At 38.8% G+C, this 14446-nt stretch overlaps 2 protein-coding genes across 4 annotated transcripts; one reads left to right on the plus strand and one right to left on the minus strand.

The window, feature by feature from the left end:
• Positions 1 to 4419: 4419 nt before the first annotated feature.
• On the plus strand, positions 4420 to 11083 carry LOC115737490 (dihydrolipoyllysine-residue acetyltransferase component 2 of pyruvate dehydrogenase complex, mitochondrial). 2 transcript variants are annotated; one of them, XM_030669631.2, is made up of 19 exons: positions 4420 to 4676; positions 5405 to 5498; positions 6735 to 6811; positions 7033 to 7133; positions 7246 to 7286; positions 7840 to 7895; positions 7998 to 8072; positions 8171 to 8263; positions 8437 to 8670; positions 8751 to 8823; positions 8998 to 9098; positions 9303 to 9388; positions 9466 to 9541; positions 9774 to 9841; positions 9916 to 9982; positions 10085 to 10180; positions 10285 to 10387; positions 10467 to 10562; positions 10732 to 11083. In XM_030669631.2, the coding sequence occupies exons 1-19, from the start codon at positions 4638 to 4640 to the stop codon at positions 10800 to 10802; spliced, it is 1647 nt and encodes a 548-aa protein (XP_030525491.1). In that variant the 5' UTR covers positions 4420 to 4637; the 3' UTR covers positions 10803 to 11083. The 2 variants fall into 2 exon arrangements, with proteins under 2 accessions (XP_030525491.1, XP_030525492.1); XM_030669632.2 differs by having other exon boundaries at positions 6738 to 6811.
• A 599-nt stretch (positions 11084 to 11682) lies between these two features.
• LOC115737590 (mitochondrial import inner membrane translocase subunit TIM23-1-like) lies at positions 11683 to 13794 on the minus strand. 2 transcript variants are annotated; one of them, XM_030669779.1, is made up of 2 exons: positions 13082 to 13794; positions 11683 to 12177 (listed from the first exon to the last, which is right to left on the minus strand). In XM_030669779.1, the coding sequence occupies exon 1, from the start codon at positions 13659 to 13661 to the stop codon at positions 13092 to 13094; it is 570 nt and encodes a 189-aa protein (XP_030525639.1). In that variant the 5' UTR covers positions 13662 to 13794; the 3' UTR covers positions 11683 to 12177; positions 13082 to 13091. The 2 variants fall into 2 exon arrangements, with proteins under 2 accessions (XP_030525639.1, XP_030525638.1); XM_030669778.1 differs by having other exon boundaries at positions 11683 to 12181.
• Positions 13795 to 14446: the final 652 nt, after the last annotated feature.

Raw genomic sequence — 14446 nt, forward strand, 5'->3', positions numbered from 1 at the left:
CCCAAATTTTCTCAAAATTACGATTTTGCCCTTCATGGGTGAATCGCTTCCAAATCACTCCTGTTCCTCTCCTATGCTTTGAATACCCCTTTCTCTAAGCCAATAGGGCTATACTAGGAATGCCACGCTGATTTGATGTGATTTATCCGCACGTTATAGATTCCTTGATTTGCGCATTTACTTTTAATTGATTGTGATTGGTAGGATAGTCACTCCCATTTGCATGAATTCCTAGATTTAGGATTCGTACCCCACTCATATGCATGAAATCCGAGGTTAGAAAATTCAATCAATTTAGGTACCGAAAGGGCGCCAACTCCGATAGTTGGCGTAACTAAGTCCCCGAACCCACTTCTCTGGTTTTCGCAGAATCGAATAGAAACTCCCAACTATTCGATAAGGTTTCCAATCGTACCTTCCACAAAACGATTGGTGGCGACTCCGTTAGCATGCACACATAGCACATGCCACTAGACCACACCGAAAGGTCGACCACGATGTTATCCTCCGTTGCGATTTGGGTAATGGGCCTTGGGAGAGGCCCGCGTCCGAAGGTCCACGCGCAACCGGGCCGGGAGGGCGACCCATTAGCCCTCTTCCTCACATTCCGATTCGAGGAGGGTCGCGACACTCACTAATTGTTGTTAACCATTTTTCGTGTCTTAGGCGTGGGAAGCTAGAAGTGAGCGTGGCTCCTTTTTGAGTAGCATGGAGTAGTGTTAATCCCCAACCCCGAATTGGTATTTTTGAGGACTGTAAAAAGTGGCCCCGAGGTAGAGCTTGTATGTACGTACTTCCTAAGATTAACAAAATAATTAGATAAAAACGATCGTTGTGTTGTTAATTGATGTGATTGTTTGTTTGACATCATACTTTTCTATTCCTATAGACTTTATATTTGTTTGGGGAAATTACACGATCCGCATACGTTAATAAAAGATAAAAAATAATGGGTCGATGACATGTCCGGAACGTCGCCTATTTTGGCCTGAGGTGTTTTGGTAGGATTGTTGCGGACCCAGAAATCGGGATGTGACAGACTTCGGGTGAAGTGAAAAGGGGCGAGAAACGAAGCGGATGACTCTTGGAAAGTCTTGGGTCTCCTCGAATTCCCGCGCCCTATTTGATCCGGATTTCGCCAAAATTTTACGGGCATGTGGCTCCGCAAACACAGGCTCCGTCGTCGTTCCACATTTCTTTCAAAGCGAAGAAGTTTGTGAAGCTTTCTTGCATGCACCATGCATGCACAACGTTTTTCCATGCCTGAAGTAATTGGTTTTCCGAATGTTTGGAGTTTGGCTCCAGATTAACAAGCACGTGTCCTTTTTCTATTTCAAAGGACCTAAATGCTCAGTATTGTTTGTAAAATTAAAGCTTCAAATGTATCGAATGAAATGAAATTTTGACACGGTTCATATAATTTTTTGGCATCTAAGTTTAATAGTCATTACATTTCGCTCGTGATTTAAACAATGAAATTATGATCTAACAACTGGTTTTCACGCACGTGCGTAGCGTTCGTGATTGGTTTTTGTTCCTTGTGCAACATCATATGCTTTTATGACTTCAACAGCACAATGAAATGGAAAAAAAAAATCCGTGTTAATTTTCCTTTTACTACTATATAAGTTCTTTTATAAAAAGAAAACATTGTAGGTATGTTTTGCTATTTTTGTCAAGAATAAACATGTATTTACCATTGCACAAATAAAATAAGAGTAAACTAATTGTTCATGTAGAGGACAAGGATAAGGTTGATTGCACTATAAGAACAATCAAAATAATTTTTTAACCAAGTACAATTTCTTCAGAGAATGTGGGTAATCAATTTTTTTTTTTTACCTTTTGAATATTTTTATTTGGTCAATTTTACCACTTTAATTTACATTTGAAAAACGAACTTATAAGAGCTCCAACGGAAGGAAGATAATTGGACATTTTCCATTAAAAATATGTAGAGAGCAAGCCTCTTTTTCAAATAAATGAAGCGGTGAGATCGGGAACCGGACTGAACCGCCCATAGGAACTAATCCGGTCCCAAGTTCCCACGGTTACAATTCCCCAAAAAAAAAGCGAAATTGGTATGGTGCGGTTCGATTATCGATTTCCGGGTAAAAACTGGATCGAGAACCAAGGACGAAAAATCGGATCGAAAAATGATGAACCGTAGATTATATACTGTAAGTAATGTATATAACTTTTTGTATTTTAATTCCATTGTATATCCAATGAGAGGATGTTTTATTTAATCCCCCTTTTTTCAACTTTGGATTGGATTAATGAGAAGATTATCATTGTCGGATAGAGTTTACGAGTTGAAGTGGAATGAATATATATGGTGAAGTTTTTTAATAGTTATTTTAGTTTAATTAATGACAATTTTAGTTTTCATTTATTATTGAGTGATTAAGTATATTTCTTGTTTCTTTTGATTTCATGGATGATTGAGGACTGAAGTCCTATAATTTATGTTATATGTTACGTGTTTTAATTTTTTAATTTTTAATTTTATTTTATGTGTTAATCCTTAATGGATTGTTGGTATTGATGAATGGGGATTTTTGTTACGGAAAATTTATAAATAAGGATCCGAAGTGCCCTCACTTTTTAAATAAGGATCCAAAGTTAATCTTGTTTCAAATAAGGACTTGAAGTGGCAATATAATGTCAGAAAAAGCCTCGCCTCAAGGGTATTTTCGTCATTTAGTATTTTGATTTTTTCTTCCTTTTTCTCTTTATTTTTTTTTTCCCTTTTTTGTAAATTAAAAAAATTTTAAAAACAGGAAAAAGCCATCAAAAACCCTAAATCATGCCTAGTGTGACACATTTACTTTAAACATTTTTTTGTGACACAAAAAGTTCCAAAGTTTTATCCATGTGATATATTTATCCCAAACTTATATCAATGTGACACATTTACCATAATTTTTTTTTATGATACTAAAAACACTAAACTTGTATTCGTATGACACATTTACCTCAATATTTGAGGTAAATGTGTCACATGCCTATAAGTTTATGATTTTTTGTGTCACAAAAAGATAATTGGGGGTAAATATGTCACATTCGTATAAGTTTGGGACTTTTTGTGTCATAAAAAAATGTTTAGGATAAATATGTCATATGGGTACAAGTTTGGGGTTTTTAGTATCACAAAAAAAAGTTGATGGTAAATGTGTCACAGTAGGCATAGTTTATGATTTTTTCTGGTGTTTTCTCATAAAAAAAAGTAAATGTGTCACAGTGGACATAATTTATGATTTTTTATGGTGTTTTCCCATAAAAAAAATAAACAAAACCAAAAACACAAGCCAGATGGTTACCCTCCGGCCTGGGGTTGCCGTCATTGGGCACCTCTCACCTGGTTTTTTTATGAAGAAAATTGACCTTAATAAAATTTCCTAGTCAACCCACAATTGTAGTTGCCAATTAGGGGTGTGCAACCATCAGGCATACGACTCCATTGGTAAAGGGATTGGGAGGTAAGTTGGAGAGTATCGGGTTCGGGATTTGATCTCTGCGAGCACTGCACACATATGTACATAAAAGAGAGGAGTGAGACCAAAAAAAAAAAGGGATGAGCGTGGGTTCAAAGTAAAACCAAAAAATGGACCTATTGGCCGTAGGAACTACTTTGGTTTTGAAAAAGGTAGAACAAATATGGTGCAGTTCTATTCCTGGTTCCGAAGTAAGAATTGAACCGAGAACTAGGACTTGAGAACTGAAGAACTGAACGGGGAGCCGATGAACTTATCATCGCCAAATAAAGTTTACAATTTGAATTGGAATGAAAATATATGGTGAGATTTTCTAAACATTATGTTAATTTAATTTGTAGTAATTTTATTTTTAAATTATTATTAAGTGATGAAATATGTTTGTTATATTTTTTGATTTCATGGATGATTGAGGACTGAAGTTCTACGATTTACGTTTTATGCTATGCTACATGTTTGGAATATTTTTATTATTTATTTTCTTTTATGTGCTTTTCTTTTTGGATTGTTATTATTAATAAATTGGGATTTTTGTTATCGAGTTCACTTTCATATTGCTTAACTAAGGATGAAACAAAAAAAAATTTAGTCAGCTCCTCGGTTGAAATTGAAAACACTAAATAGTTTTCAAGTTTCAAAAATTGAAAAATCGATTTCGCGGAAACAAGTTTCAGTCGAAACCTAGATCGACCCAAAAATTCGGCTGTCAACCCATATCATGCCTTCCCCACTTTTACCATCTGGACCCTACACCTTCCAAAAACGACACCATCTCAGGCCCACACGAACGGGCCAGATTTCTTTACGCACGTGACTATTCTCTTCGCGGCTTTCCTGAGCAACTGTAAAACATTAAATCGAGGGAAAAAGAAATAAAGATTTTTAAAACTCCCGAAAGTTAAAAATGGCAAAGGAGAGCTGGAAACGGGGAAAGAAATAGCAAATGATCAAAGTCAGTGTGGTACTGCCATCTCCATCAACGTCGTGTTTGACTTGAAACCCTAAAATCCTACAGCGATTCGATTCCTGCACACCATTCTCAATCATCTGTGGATTTGCGAGCACGTTCGAGCTCCTCCGTTCAGCTTTCTGGCGCCGTAGATCTCTTTGCTTCGGAGGTTCCAGCGAGGGGAAACCAAAATGACTTGCGCTTCTCGCGTCATCAACCACTCGAGAAAGGTGAGGTGCCAATGGTGTTTGTTTCGTTGCTTTTCGGTGAATTGTTTGATTGCATGCTGTTCGTGTTCTGTGCGCGATTTATTGTTCGTTTTTTTTTATTTCCTGACTGATAAACCAGATGATGGAGAGCCAATTACGGATATCTCGATTTGCTCTTGCTTTCGATGCGAATTTCGCTGTTTATTTTGTTGTTGGACTGGTTTCACTCTCGATGATGATATCCTCGTCGCTAGTTCGTGGAAGTTAATTTCATGTTCTTTGATTTTCGCTAAATTGTCTCTTGATGAAGTGGGTGCGAAATTGGCTTCGGCAGGTCCTGTTCACATCTTGCCGGGGATCTTAGTTCAATGCCGTCGTGTGGCGATTTCTTTGGCTTGACTATTGGTTTGAGCTTATATGTAGAGCTCGGTAATTGCTTGGTGAAAGCCTTTTTTGGCTTACGGGCAGCCCCATCATGAAGCTTTCTGTGTCCTTGACATGTCCGATGAAATGGGATTGAAAACCTGAAATATATTTTCATCGAGCTTGTTACTTTTTTTCCCATTTTGTTTGGTTACTTTCTTAGTGTAAGGGTTGTCTTCTCTACCTGTATTTCTATTCCTTTGTTATGCTATAGTTTTTAACTTCGTGTTAGCTAATTATCCTGACATGTGATATCTGGTACTTGTCGTTTTAAATTTCAAAGTTCTACACACGTTGAACTCCTCACGAAATCTTGATTTGTGCAGTTACGAAATGTCTCGGCACTACTAAGGCAAGAGCATGCCTTTTTTGTTCGTTGGACATCAAACAGTTCTCATACAGTTTCCAGTAAAAGAGATGGTATGTAGTCAATTTAATCAGTTTAGAGCAGCTAGTCATTTGAACCATTTCCATATACGACCCCCTCAATTGATGTTTTATATTAGCCTTGCATAGTTGTGGGTATACTGTGAATATCTGCTCCAAAAAAGATCTTCAGACAGATTGGCAAAGATCTGTTTCAAAATCTGGAAAAAAGTAAAGCATCACACTATGTTTTAGATGATATATGTGTTTCGACATACTGTGAATATCTGCTCCAAAAAAGATCTTCAGACAGATTGGCAAAGACCTGTTTCAAAATCTGGAGGAAAGTAAAGCATCGCAGTATGTTTTAGATGATATATGTGTTTCGACTGGTTGATCTTATTTTGGTTGGTTTTCATATTGTAAAATATGCCTGAGTATAGTTCTAGAACTGTTGTCGTTGCTCATCTTGGTAATATTTCTGATTTTACCTTTTCAATGGTTGATATTTAAAAGTCTTCACTATAGAGTATGATAGATATGGTGCAATTGCACATGTACCACATTGCTTTCCTCTCTAAATGGGGTCCCTTTATAAAATAGTAGATAGATGCATGTGAACCTCGTTCTTGTTGGTTAGATTCATGATTGTAGCATGCACCAATAGATTCTCATGTCTGTCAGTGGGCTCACAATAGTATTGGTGGTTAGTCCCGACTAGTGTCCATCATTAAATGGAAGAGAAGTGTCACATCGTATGGATATTTCACGTCTTTGTAATGTGAGTAAAGGCCTATATTTTGTCCAGCATAGCACTCACTCTTTTTATAGTGTTCAAATCAACCTCCATATCTGCCTCTGTATTCTGCTTTGATTGCTTATCGATTCTGAACTTTGAGAAATCATATATATGACCTCATCATATGGTTGTTTATGATCAGCATGCTTATGATAGTTGGACAAAATGATTTTGAGGTAAAAAGTTTTCTTTTAAGATTGGGAAGAAAATTTTCTGATTAAACATAGAGGAAGTAGCTTGCTTTAGTACTTTTTAGATTTACACTAGAAAAAGTAGTGATCTACAGGTAATGGTAATCAGTGTGTTGATAAAATTTAAGATTTCCTTACACACTTGCCTGAAAGAGTTTCCTTATCCCGAGGTCCTGTTAAATTTTGGCTGTTTGTTGTCAATTGCTTCTTTCAGAGAGGGTGGGGGAAGGAAAAGGGAAGGGAAATTTTCCCAAACTTTTGGATCCTGTGATTTATTAATCAAAAGATCTTGTTTTTCAGATGCTTTAAGAACCCGTCATCATGGCTACGTACCTGCGGAAAAGCAGTGTTTTTCCAAGTCTGTTAATGATGGGATGGTAAGTTAGCCCCTTCTTAGCTTTTATTGATGGGCCAACGCTAATTAATCTTTCCATTATCCGGAAATTTCCTTTGACAAACCCCTCTATCAAGCTGTCACTGGCTTAGTCATCTTTCAACTTCATTACCATCATCCACTAATCTCCTTCCGGAATATTTTTCCTTTTAAGTACTTGCTTCTGTTTAAACATGGAAATGACTAACCATCATGATCCTGTAGATGTCATCGCCAGCCACGTTGAAGAGCAATATGCACTGGATGATGGCAAAGAAACTGGGGAATTCACCAGCTCTATCACTGCAGACCTACAATTCCTCCTTGTATGTCATTCCATTCTCTTATATCCAAGACTCATGGAAATGAATTGAATTTTCAACTACAATCTCCTCTCCAAGTTGTCAAAAATTGGTATATATTGTTTTGCTGTATCAGGTCAAATGTGCATCTGAAGAGGGGTTTTTCTTCTGACTCGGGTAATAACACAATGATTTCTAGAACTTTGCTTCTCTCCGACAGTTCATGGCTTTTTGGAATATAATCTATATTGTTGTATAAACACAAGTACGTATGTGTGGATTCTGCTCATTACTTTGGGTGCAAGTCATAATTTTTGCCACGCAGATGATTTTAGTTTATGGTTGTTTTATTGTTTATTTATGTTGGTGTTTTATGTTTTTCAAATCCAATCACCAATGTAGTTCTGCGATTTTTGTAAGGTTCAATTGTTCGATAATGAATTACACTTGCCTGTGGCACCTTGTACTTGTCAGGCAACCTTGAAAGATGTCCTCGTGGCTTCCTTCTCTAATTTATGTTCTTGAACTTTCAACTGTTAGCCAAGCAATTTTGGCACTTCTGTCATTTGCAAGATTTTGCTCTTTTTCTTTGTACTTTGAAGTAACTGATTCTATGGAGTCATGAGCAGTTCAGTATGTATAAACTCTGTATTTATTTGGAACATTGCCGAAATTCTTGCTTTATCATGTGATGTTTCATTCAGTAACAATTTTAGGCAACAATTTTCAGGACTTCCATCACACCAAGAAATTGGGATGCCTTCTCTCTCACCTACAATGACCGAGGCATGGATTCTTGTTATTCATCGGCATTTATTGCAATCTCACATACATTTAAGCATGCTGTCCAATCCTAACAATTTATTTGTCTTTTTTAATCAAATTCAGGGAAACATTGCAAGGTGGTTAAAAAAGGAAGGTGACAAGATGTCTCCTGGTGAAGTACTTTGTGAAGTGGAAACTGTATGTCTCATGAGCTACTACTTTTCTGGTATCTGTCAAATAGTTAAGACATTTGTGCTTTGCCTTTGTTTTAAAATTGACACGTGCTGGTATTAAAGGACAAAGCTACAGTCGAGATGGAATGCATGGAGGAAGGTTATCTTGCTAAGATAATTAAAGGAGATGGATCAAAAGAAATTAAAGTCGGTGAGGTATTGCTTTTATTTTACAAGTCCTTGTCATTTATGCTACAACTCTGCTAAAATCTTTTGTGCGGAGATGCTTATGAATAATATTCTTAGCAGTTACTCATGAAACTTATGTAAATATATCTTTAGCGACCCGTTTTTATGTATCATTTATTCTTTTATGCCTTTTCATCTAGGTTATTGCTATCACTGTCGAAGATGAGGAGGACATTGAGAAGTTCAAAGATTACACTCCAACTTCAGGGGACAAGGTTCCTGCAGATAAATCTGAGCCTTCCACACCCAAAAAAGAAGTAATTGAAGAGCCTCCTAAAGCTCCAGAGCCAAAAGTTTCCCAGCCAAGTTCAATTGGTTCTGAGGACCGAATTTTCGCTAGCCCTATCGCAAGAAAAATGGCTGAAGATCACAAAGTCAGTGGGTAGAACTAGTTTTTCAACTTGATGTGTGTTTAAGCATATCTGTCACCTCATTTTCTTCTTTATCAATTCAGATTCCTCTTTCAAGCATCAAAGGAACTGGTCCTGATGGTCTTATCGTGAAGGCCGATATAGAAGATTACTTGGGTAAAGCAGAGATGTTTCCTCATTCATTAGTTTGGTTTATGTTATAAATTTTTTTTTTTTAAATTCTGGAGTGTTCAAAAGCACTGATCTTTTATAGTGCACGTCTTATTTTTGTTTCTGGGTGTTTTAGCTGCATTATGGGGTGGCTTACTGACATTTTCCTTTATAATGCAGCTTCTGGTAGGATGGAAGTTCCCGCTGCAGCTTCTAAGCAGAAGTTTACTACTGCTCCAGGTTTGGACTACACAGACATTCCACATTCTCAAATAAGGAAGGTAATATACAGGCACTCATCTTTTACATCGTCATTGCGATATGGCAAGCTTATGGCCTGATGGCCGTCTATGCTTTGTTGCTTTCAGACCCTGCCTTAACCCCTGGGAACTTTAATAATGATATCTTCCTTTTGCCCGAACTATTTCTATTTCAACCAATCCTTTTGAGATTATGATTCTATTAATTTCAATGTATTATGACAGATCACAGCTTCACGCTTGCTATTCTCGAAGCAAACTATCCCTCATTACTATTTGACTGTGGATATATGTGTTGACAAACTTATGAAGTGAGTATAACCTGGCGATCAATTACTGTAGAGACTTCTATTGTTTCATCTAAAGCTAAATCATCGCTCTCCTGCAGCTTGCGTGGTCAACTGAACTCATTGCAAGAGAGCTTGGGTGGAAAGAGGATATCTGTGAATGATCTTGTCATTAAGGTATTGAAGCTTTTGACAAACTAGGAAGGATGTTAAATTAGTCTGCCCCTTGTTGGTTAATATCCTAGATGCTCTACTTACCCCCTTAAGCTGTAGACTGTCCTATTTACCTGCAAATTCTGAGAGAGGCACATGTGTGCCTCTCACACAATTTGCTTGTGAGATGCCACGTTTGAAACTGTCTCAATTGATTTTTAACTGTTACTATGGATTGAGAGTGCGTTTTTACCAGGCTGCTGCACTGGCTCTTCGTAAAGTCCCACAGTGCAATAGTTCATGGACCGATGATTACATCCGTCAGTAAGTTCATGGACCTCAAGTTAACCTTAGTTTTTGTAGTTTATGGTATAATATCTCTTCTCATATTGCTTCAGGTATCACAATGTCAATATAAACGTAGCGGTGCAAACAGATAATGGGCTATATGTCCCTGTTATAAGGGTGAGCAGTCATTTGTAATATAGGATATATCACCTTTCCATAGTTACCGTGTAAGTTCGAAACTGACTTCAACATAAATTTGTGTCATTGGTAATTTTGCAGGATGCAGACAAGAAAGGCCTCTCTAAGATTGCAGAAGAGGTCAAACATGTGGCCCAGAAGGCCAAGGACAACAGCTTGAAGCCAGAAGATTATGAGGCAAGCATTTTAATGATTTTTTCTTGGCTAGTGGTGGTTAATGGTCGCAGTTTGATTGTTTCTTGATCTATTTTGTCAAAATACATGCATTTTTCATTTTCCAGGGAGGAACATTTACAGTATCCAACTTGGGTGGACCATTTGGTATCAAGCAATTCTGTGCCATCATAAATCCACCTCAGTCCGGCATTCTTGCTGTGGGGTCTGGTAAGATAGGCCCTTTATAATTTTCCTTTGGGTAAACTATAGTTAGTCGTTCTGACAGTGAAACTCTGATTTTGCGTAGCTGAGAAGAGGGTTGTACCCGGCTCAAGCCCTGGTGTATATGAGTCTGCGTCCTTCATGGCAGTGACTCTAAGTTGTGATCATCGTGTTATTGATGGTAAGTACTTCACACAGGCACCAAGCCTCACAAAAAAAATGCATATCTGCGGGCTGTAGTTAGATTTGTGCTCAATCTTTAAATCTACAGCCGCAACATGTCTGAGTTTGGAACACCTTTTTCGTGGTTATTGTACGTCCTCACTATGTTAATTTGGCCTTCTACACAGGTGCTATTGGAGCTGAGTGGTTGAAAGCATTCAAGGGCTACATTGAAAATCCTGAGTCCATGCTGCTTTAAATCTTGATCACTGTTTTTCCCTTCTACATATTCTTTTGAGATGGCAGATAAGGATGAGGGGTGTCATTGTTTCGAATTGTTCTCCTGAGTTCGAGTCCCGATTGCCCGTTGTATCACTCAGTTCCTCCCGGTTTGTGTTTTCTATATAGTTAGAGGCCCCTTTTGCTCTCGAATAAAGTCGAGGTTGAGGCAAGGAAAAGCCGTCACTGAGTTTTGATTTGTTTTTACTGAGTAATAATCCCTTGGATGGGGAGTAATATGAGGCCAGTCATTTTTGTCTTTGCTGTCCCCATGGTACATTGCTCTCTCTTTCGATTGGTTAATTGCTCAAATTTGTTAAGATATTACTCTTGGGTAAGGAGACAGCTGGGTTTTGCATATCCAAATCCAGTATCAGGTAGTGAACCAGTGTAGGGCACAATACTTTGAGCTCTATCAATGGGATGTCCCCAGTTGAGACAATTATTTAATTTCGAACCAGATTTATACCAGAAGCTCATGATCCTGTGGATCTACAGCGCTTCTTAAAGGCTTGTACCGGGGATAAACTGAGCTGGTAATCTGGGTAAATCTGCCATCAAATTAACCAAACATTGGCCTTTGCTTTTGAAGAGTAGGAACTTTCTGGTTTTCACATTGATCGAACTGAGAAGACAATTATGATCAAAGTAGTTCTGACGAGAATCTCGCTAGTGGTTCTCACTTAAGAAGTAATTCTAGGATAAGCCAGACTTATAAACTCTGATTTAGTCTAGAACACAGCATACGTCTGCTTTGACTAATGACTGCTATTCATTGGAAGGAAAATCGATCCGCAACAAGTCGACCTTTTCACTAGATTTGCGCAATGGCAATTCGGAGTATTATGTCAACCCTTAGCATCGAGCGTGCCATGCTCATGTAACTGCTTTCAATAATTTCACACATTGTCAGGCCGAATGCCTTCTGAATATAATATCCCGTTGTCAATTCTACGCTAACATGGCAACAGCTGCAATAGATTCAACAGGAGCAAATTCGAGATTAACAGAGACTCCAAATGTCTACCAGATTCTATAGGATGGGAAGCAGTGCCTGCTCATTGTAGAGTACAAAATGGTGTTTCGCTATGTTCAACAGAAAGATTTAATAAATATTTTGGAAGCCGAAAGTAAAAATCAAAAGAAAAAAAGTGATCGATATTGCTAATAAGTACAGGCTCCAGCTCTTCATCATTTCCTGTTCCTTCCTCCCATAATGATGTATATCTTCTCCTTCTCCACTTCTTGTCCAATAATGTTATGCCAGAATGCCTAGCAAATGGATGCCTTTGGATCTGGAGCGAATTTGGCACCAAAGGACAGTCTACATCTCGAATACAAAATGATGTGCGCATGCATCTACAATATGCAGAGCATCACGATCAGGGATGAATATCTAACACACACAAAACCCAATATGTTATATAGGTGGAAAAAAATGCTACGGATGTCAGACAACATGATGCGGCATTTCGCCATTTGAGCACTTATGCCGGTCATATTCAAGCAACACTACTATATCGATTTATAAGTCACTATTGTAAACCAATCTTTAAACCTCCACACAGGGCGGACTGTAATGTTTGATACCATCATCTATCGCACACTGACAGCATGCCTTAGCAATTTTGAAGGAATTGAATATCAGGTACAACATCCGGCAAATTCTCAACAAGGCAGAACTATAAACTAGTTAAAAGGAATGTACTGGCTGTAGTACCATAAGAAATCGAAATCTAATGGTACGGTCAAAAGCATTGATGCCATCATCAAATTTTCGCTAGAGAGACAACAATCTCTTTTGGTTCATCCTTACAAACGGCTGCTAGCATTTTGTACATCACATCATCTAAACAACTACATTCAATTAAATCGTGGTCCTTTTGCACAAAGTGAAGCCATTATTTCCTTAAAATGTTTAGGTAAAATTACATTGACTGAAATAGAGGTCGCTCGCAACCAAGAAGATCAGGCTCAACATGTTTCAAGTCCTACGAGCATATATGGAGAGCATATGGAGAGCCAGTTCCAGACCGCGTACAAATCCAATCTCAGTTATTGGAATTGGAATTGTGCAAAGATTGATACACTTCTCTGGTACAAAAACAAAAATGCATACCCCCATACTACCCAGATGAAAAGTATAGTAACTCTTTAACTAATAATAGAATTCAGCAACCAACTTTCGTGCACCAATGATTCACTAACTCAATAAAACATCCATGACTTGCTCACATAACAAAGGCATAGCAAACTCACACTCAAAACCCTAGATCGGCAAGTATCGCTTCACCGCATGCTTCCCAGCAACTGCTGCGGCCGCCGCCAACCCGCCAACAGCGCCAGCCACTGCGGCCGACCTTACGCCCCTGGCCGCCCTATAAATCGCCCCCGTCCCGAGCCCCGCCCCAACGCTACTCCACAGATCATCCTCGTCTCTCACCGCCACGATCGCGCTCTCCAGGCCCGCGTACATCAGGCCAATCACTCCCAGCCGGTTCCCCCAAGTGCGGCCGGAGTGACCCGAGGCGTTGAGCAACCGATTGACCTTGAGCTTGATGGTGTCGGAGGGCTCGATGGCCTTGACGCCGGGGACGAGGCCGTAGGAGGCGCCGGCGATGGAGCCGGATAGGTAGCCGATGCCGGTGTAGAATGTGAGGTTCTCGCCCCAGGAGCGGCGTTGGTGGAGGGACTCCTCGGCGAAGAGGAACTCCGGGGAGGTGGGAAGCTTGTAGAGGTTTTGGATCGGGACTTGGAGTTCCTTGTAGGGGTTATAGAGGCGGTCTTGCTCGCGGTGCTCGGGTGATTCGGAATTGCGATCGGAGCTCCGGAAGGACATTTTCTCAGCTGGACGTAAAGCTCCCAAATTTAGGGTTTCGGATTTCTTCCCCGAGCTAGAGAGAGAGAGAGAGAGAAGTGGAGGCGGCGATCCTGGCGGTGGTGGGAGGAATAAGAATCTAGCGACCTCTTGGGGACGGCGGCGGCTTTCGGCTTTTTACCTGTGGCTCAAGGAAACAATATTTATAATAATAATTAGAATTATTATTAATACTACTTTTATTGTCGGTATTATAATTTTCATTTATAAGGAAAATAGCACGCACGAGTTCGATCTTTTCCCAATTTGAAGAGACAATTTCAAAAACGCCCTCAAAGTGAAACCCGATTGATTCCTCTTTTTCGGACTCAATTTTGTTCTGAAATACCTCCATAAACTTCATCATACATAATAAATCCAAGCGTATGACTACGTCGGCCGATGAATACTTGGCTGCTCACTTGCCTTGAATTAACCTTATTTGAAATTTGTTGCGCGCATGAAAAGTATCTAACCGAGTTTGTTTTAGACGTGCGGGATTTTCGCACGGCTATCTCGTTGTATGTGCAGTGATCTTTCACCTTTAATTTTGCAATATGTACTCAAGAAATTTTAACATTTTCTTTCTTATTTGAAAAGTCTAGAGATTTTATGAAGTTTTTAATTGTGCACATAGTTGGGGATTTTTTAAGATTTTTCCCGGTTATTTATTGTAAATAAGTTTAGCACCATTAGTCAAATAAATCTTGAATAACATGATTCATGAGGTTAATAGGCTTTTAATATGCCGTGACACGATTCGTATG

Source organism: Rhodamnia argentea, chromosome 2 (genome assembly GCF_020921035.1).
Source record: "Rhodamnia argentea isolate NSW1041297 chromosome 2, ASM2092103v1, whole genome shotgun sequence".
Classification (NCBI taxonomy): Eukaryota; Viridiplantae; Streptophyta; class Magnoliopsida; order Myrtales; family Myrtaceae; genus Rhodamnia; species Rhodamnia argentea.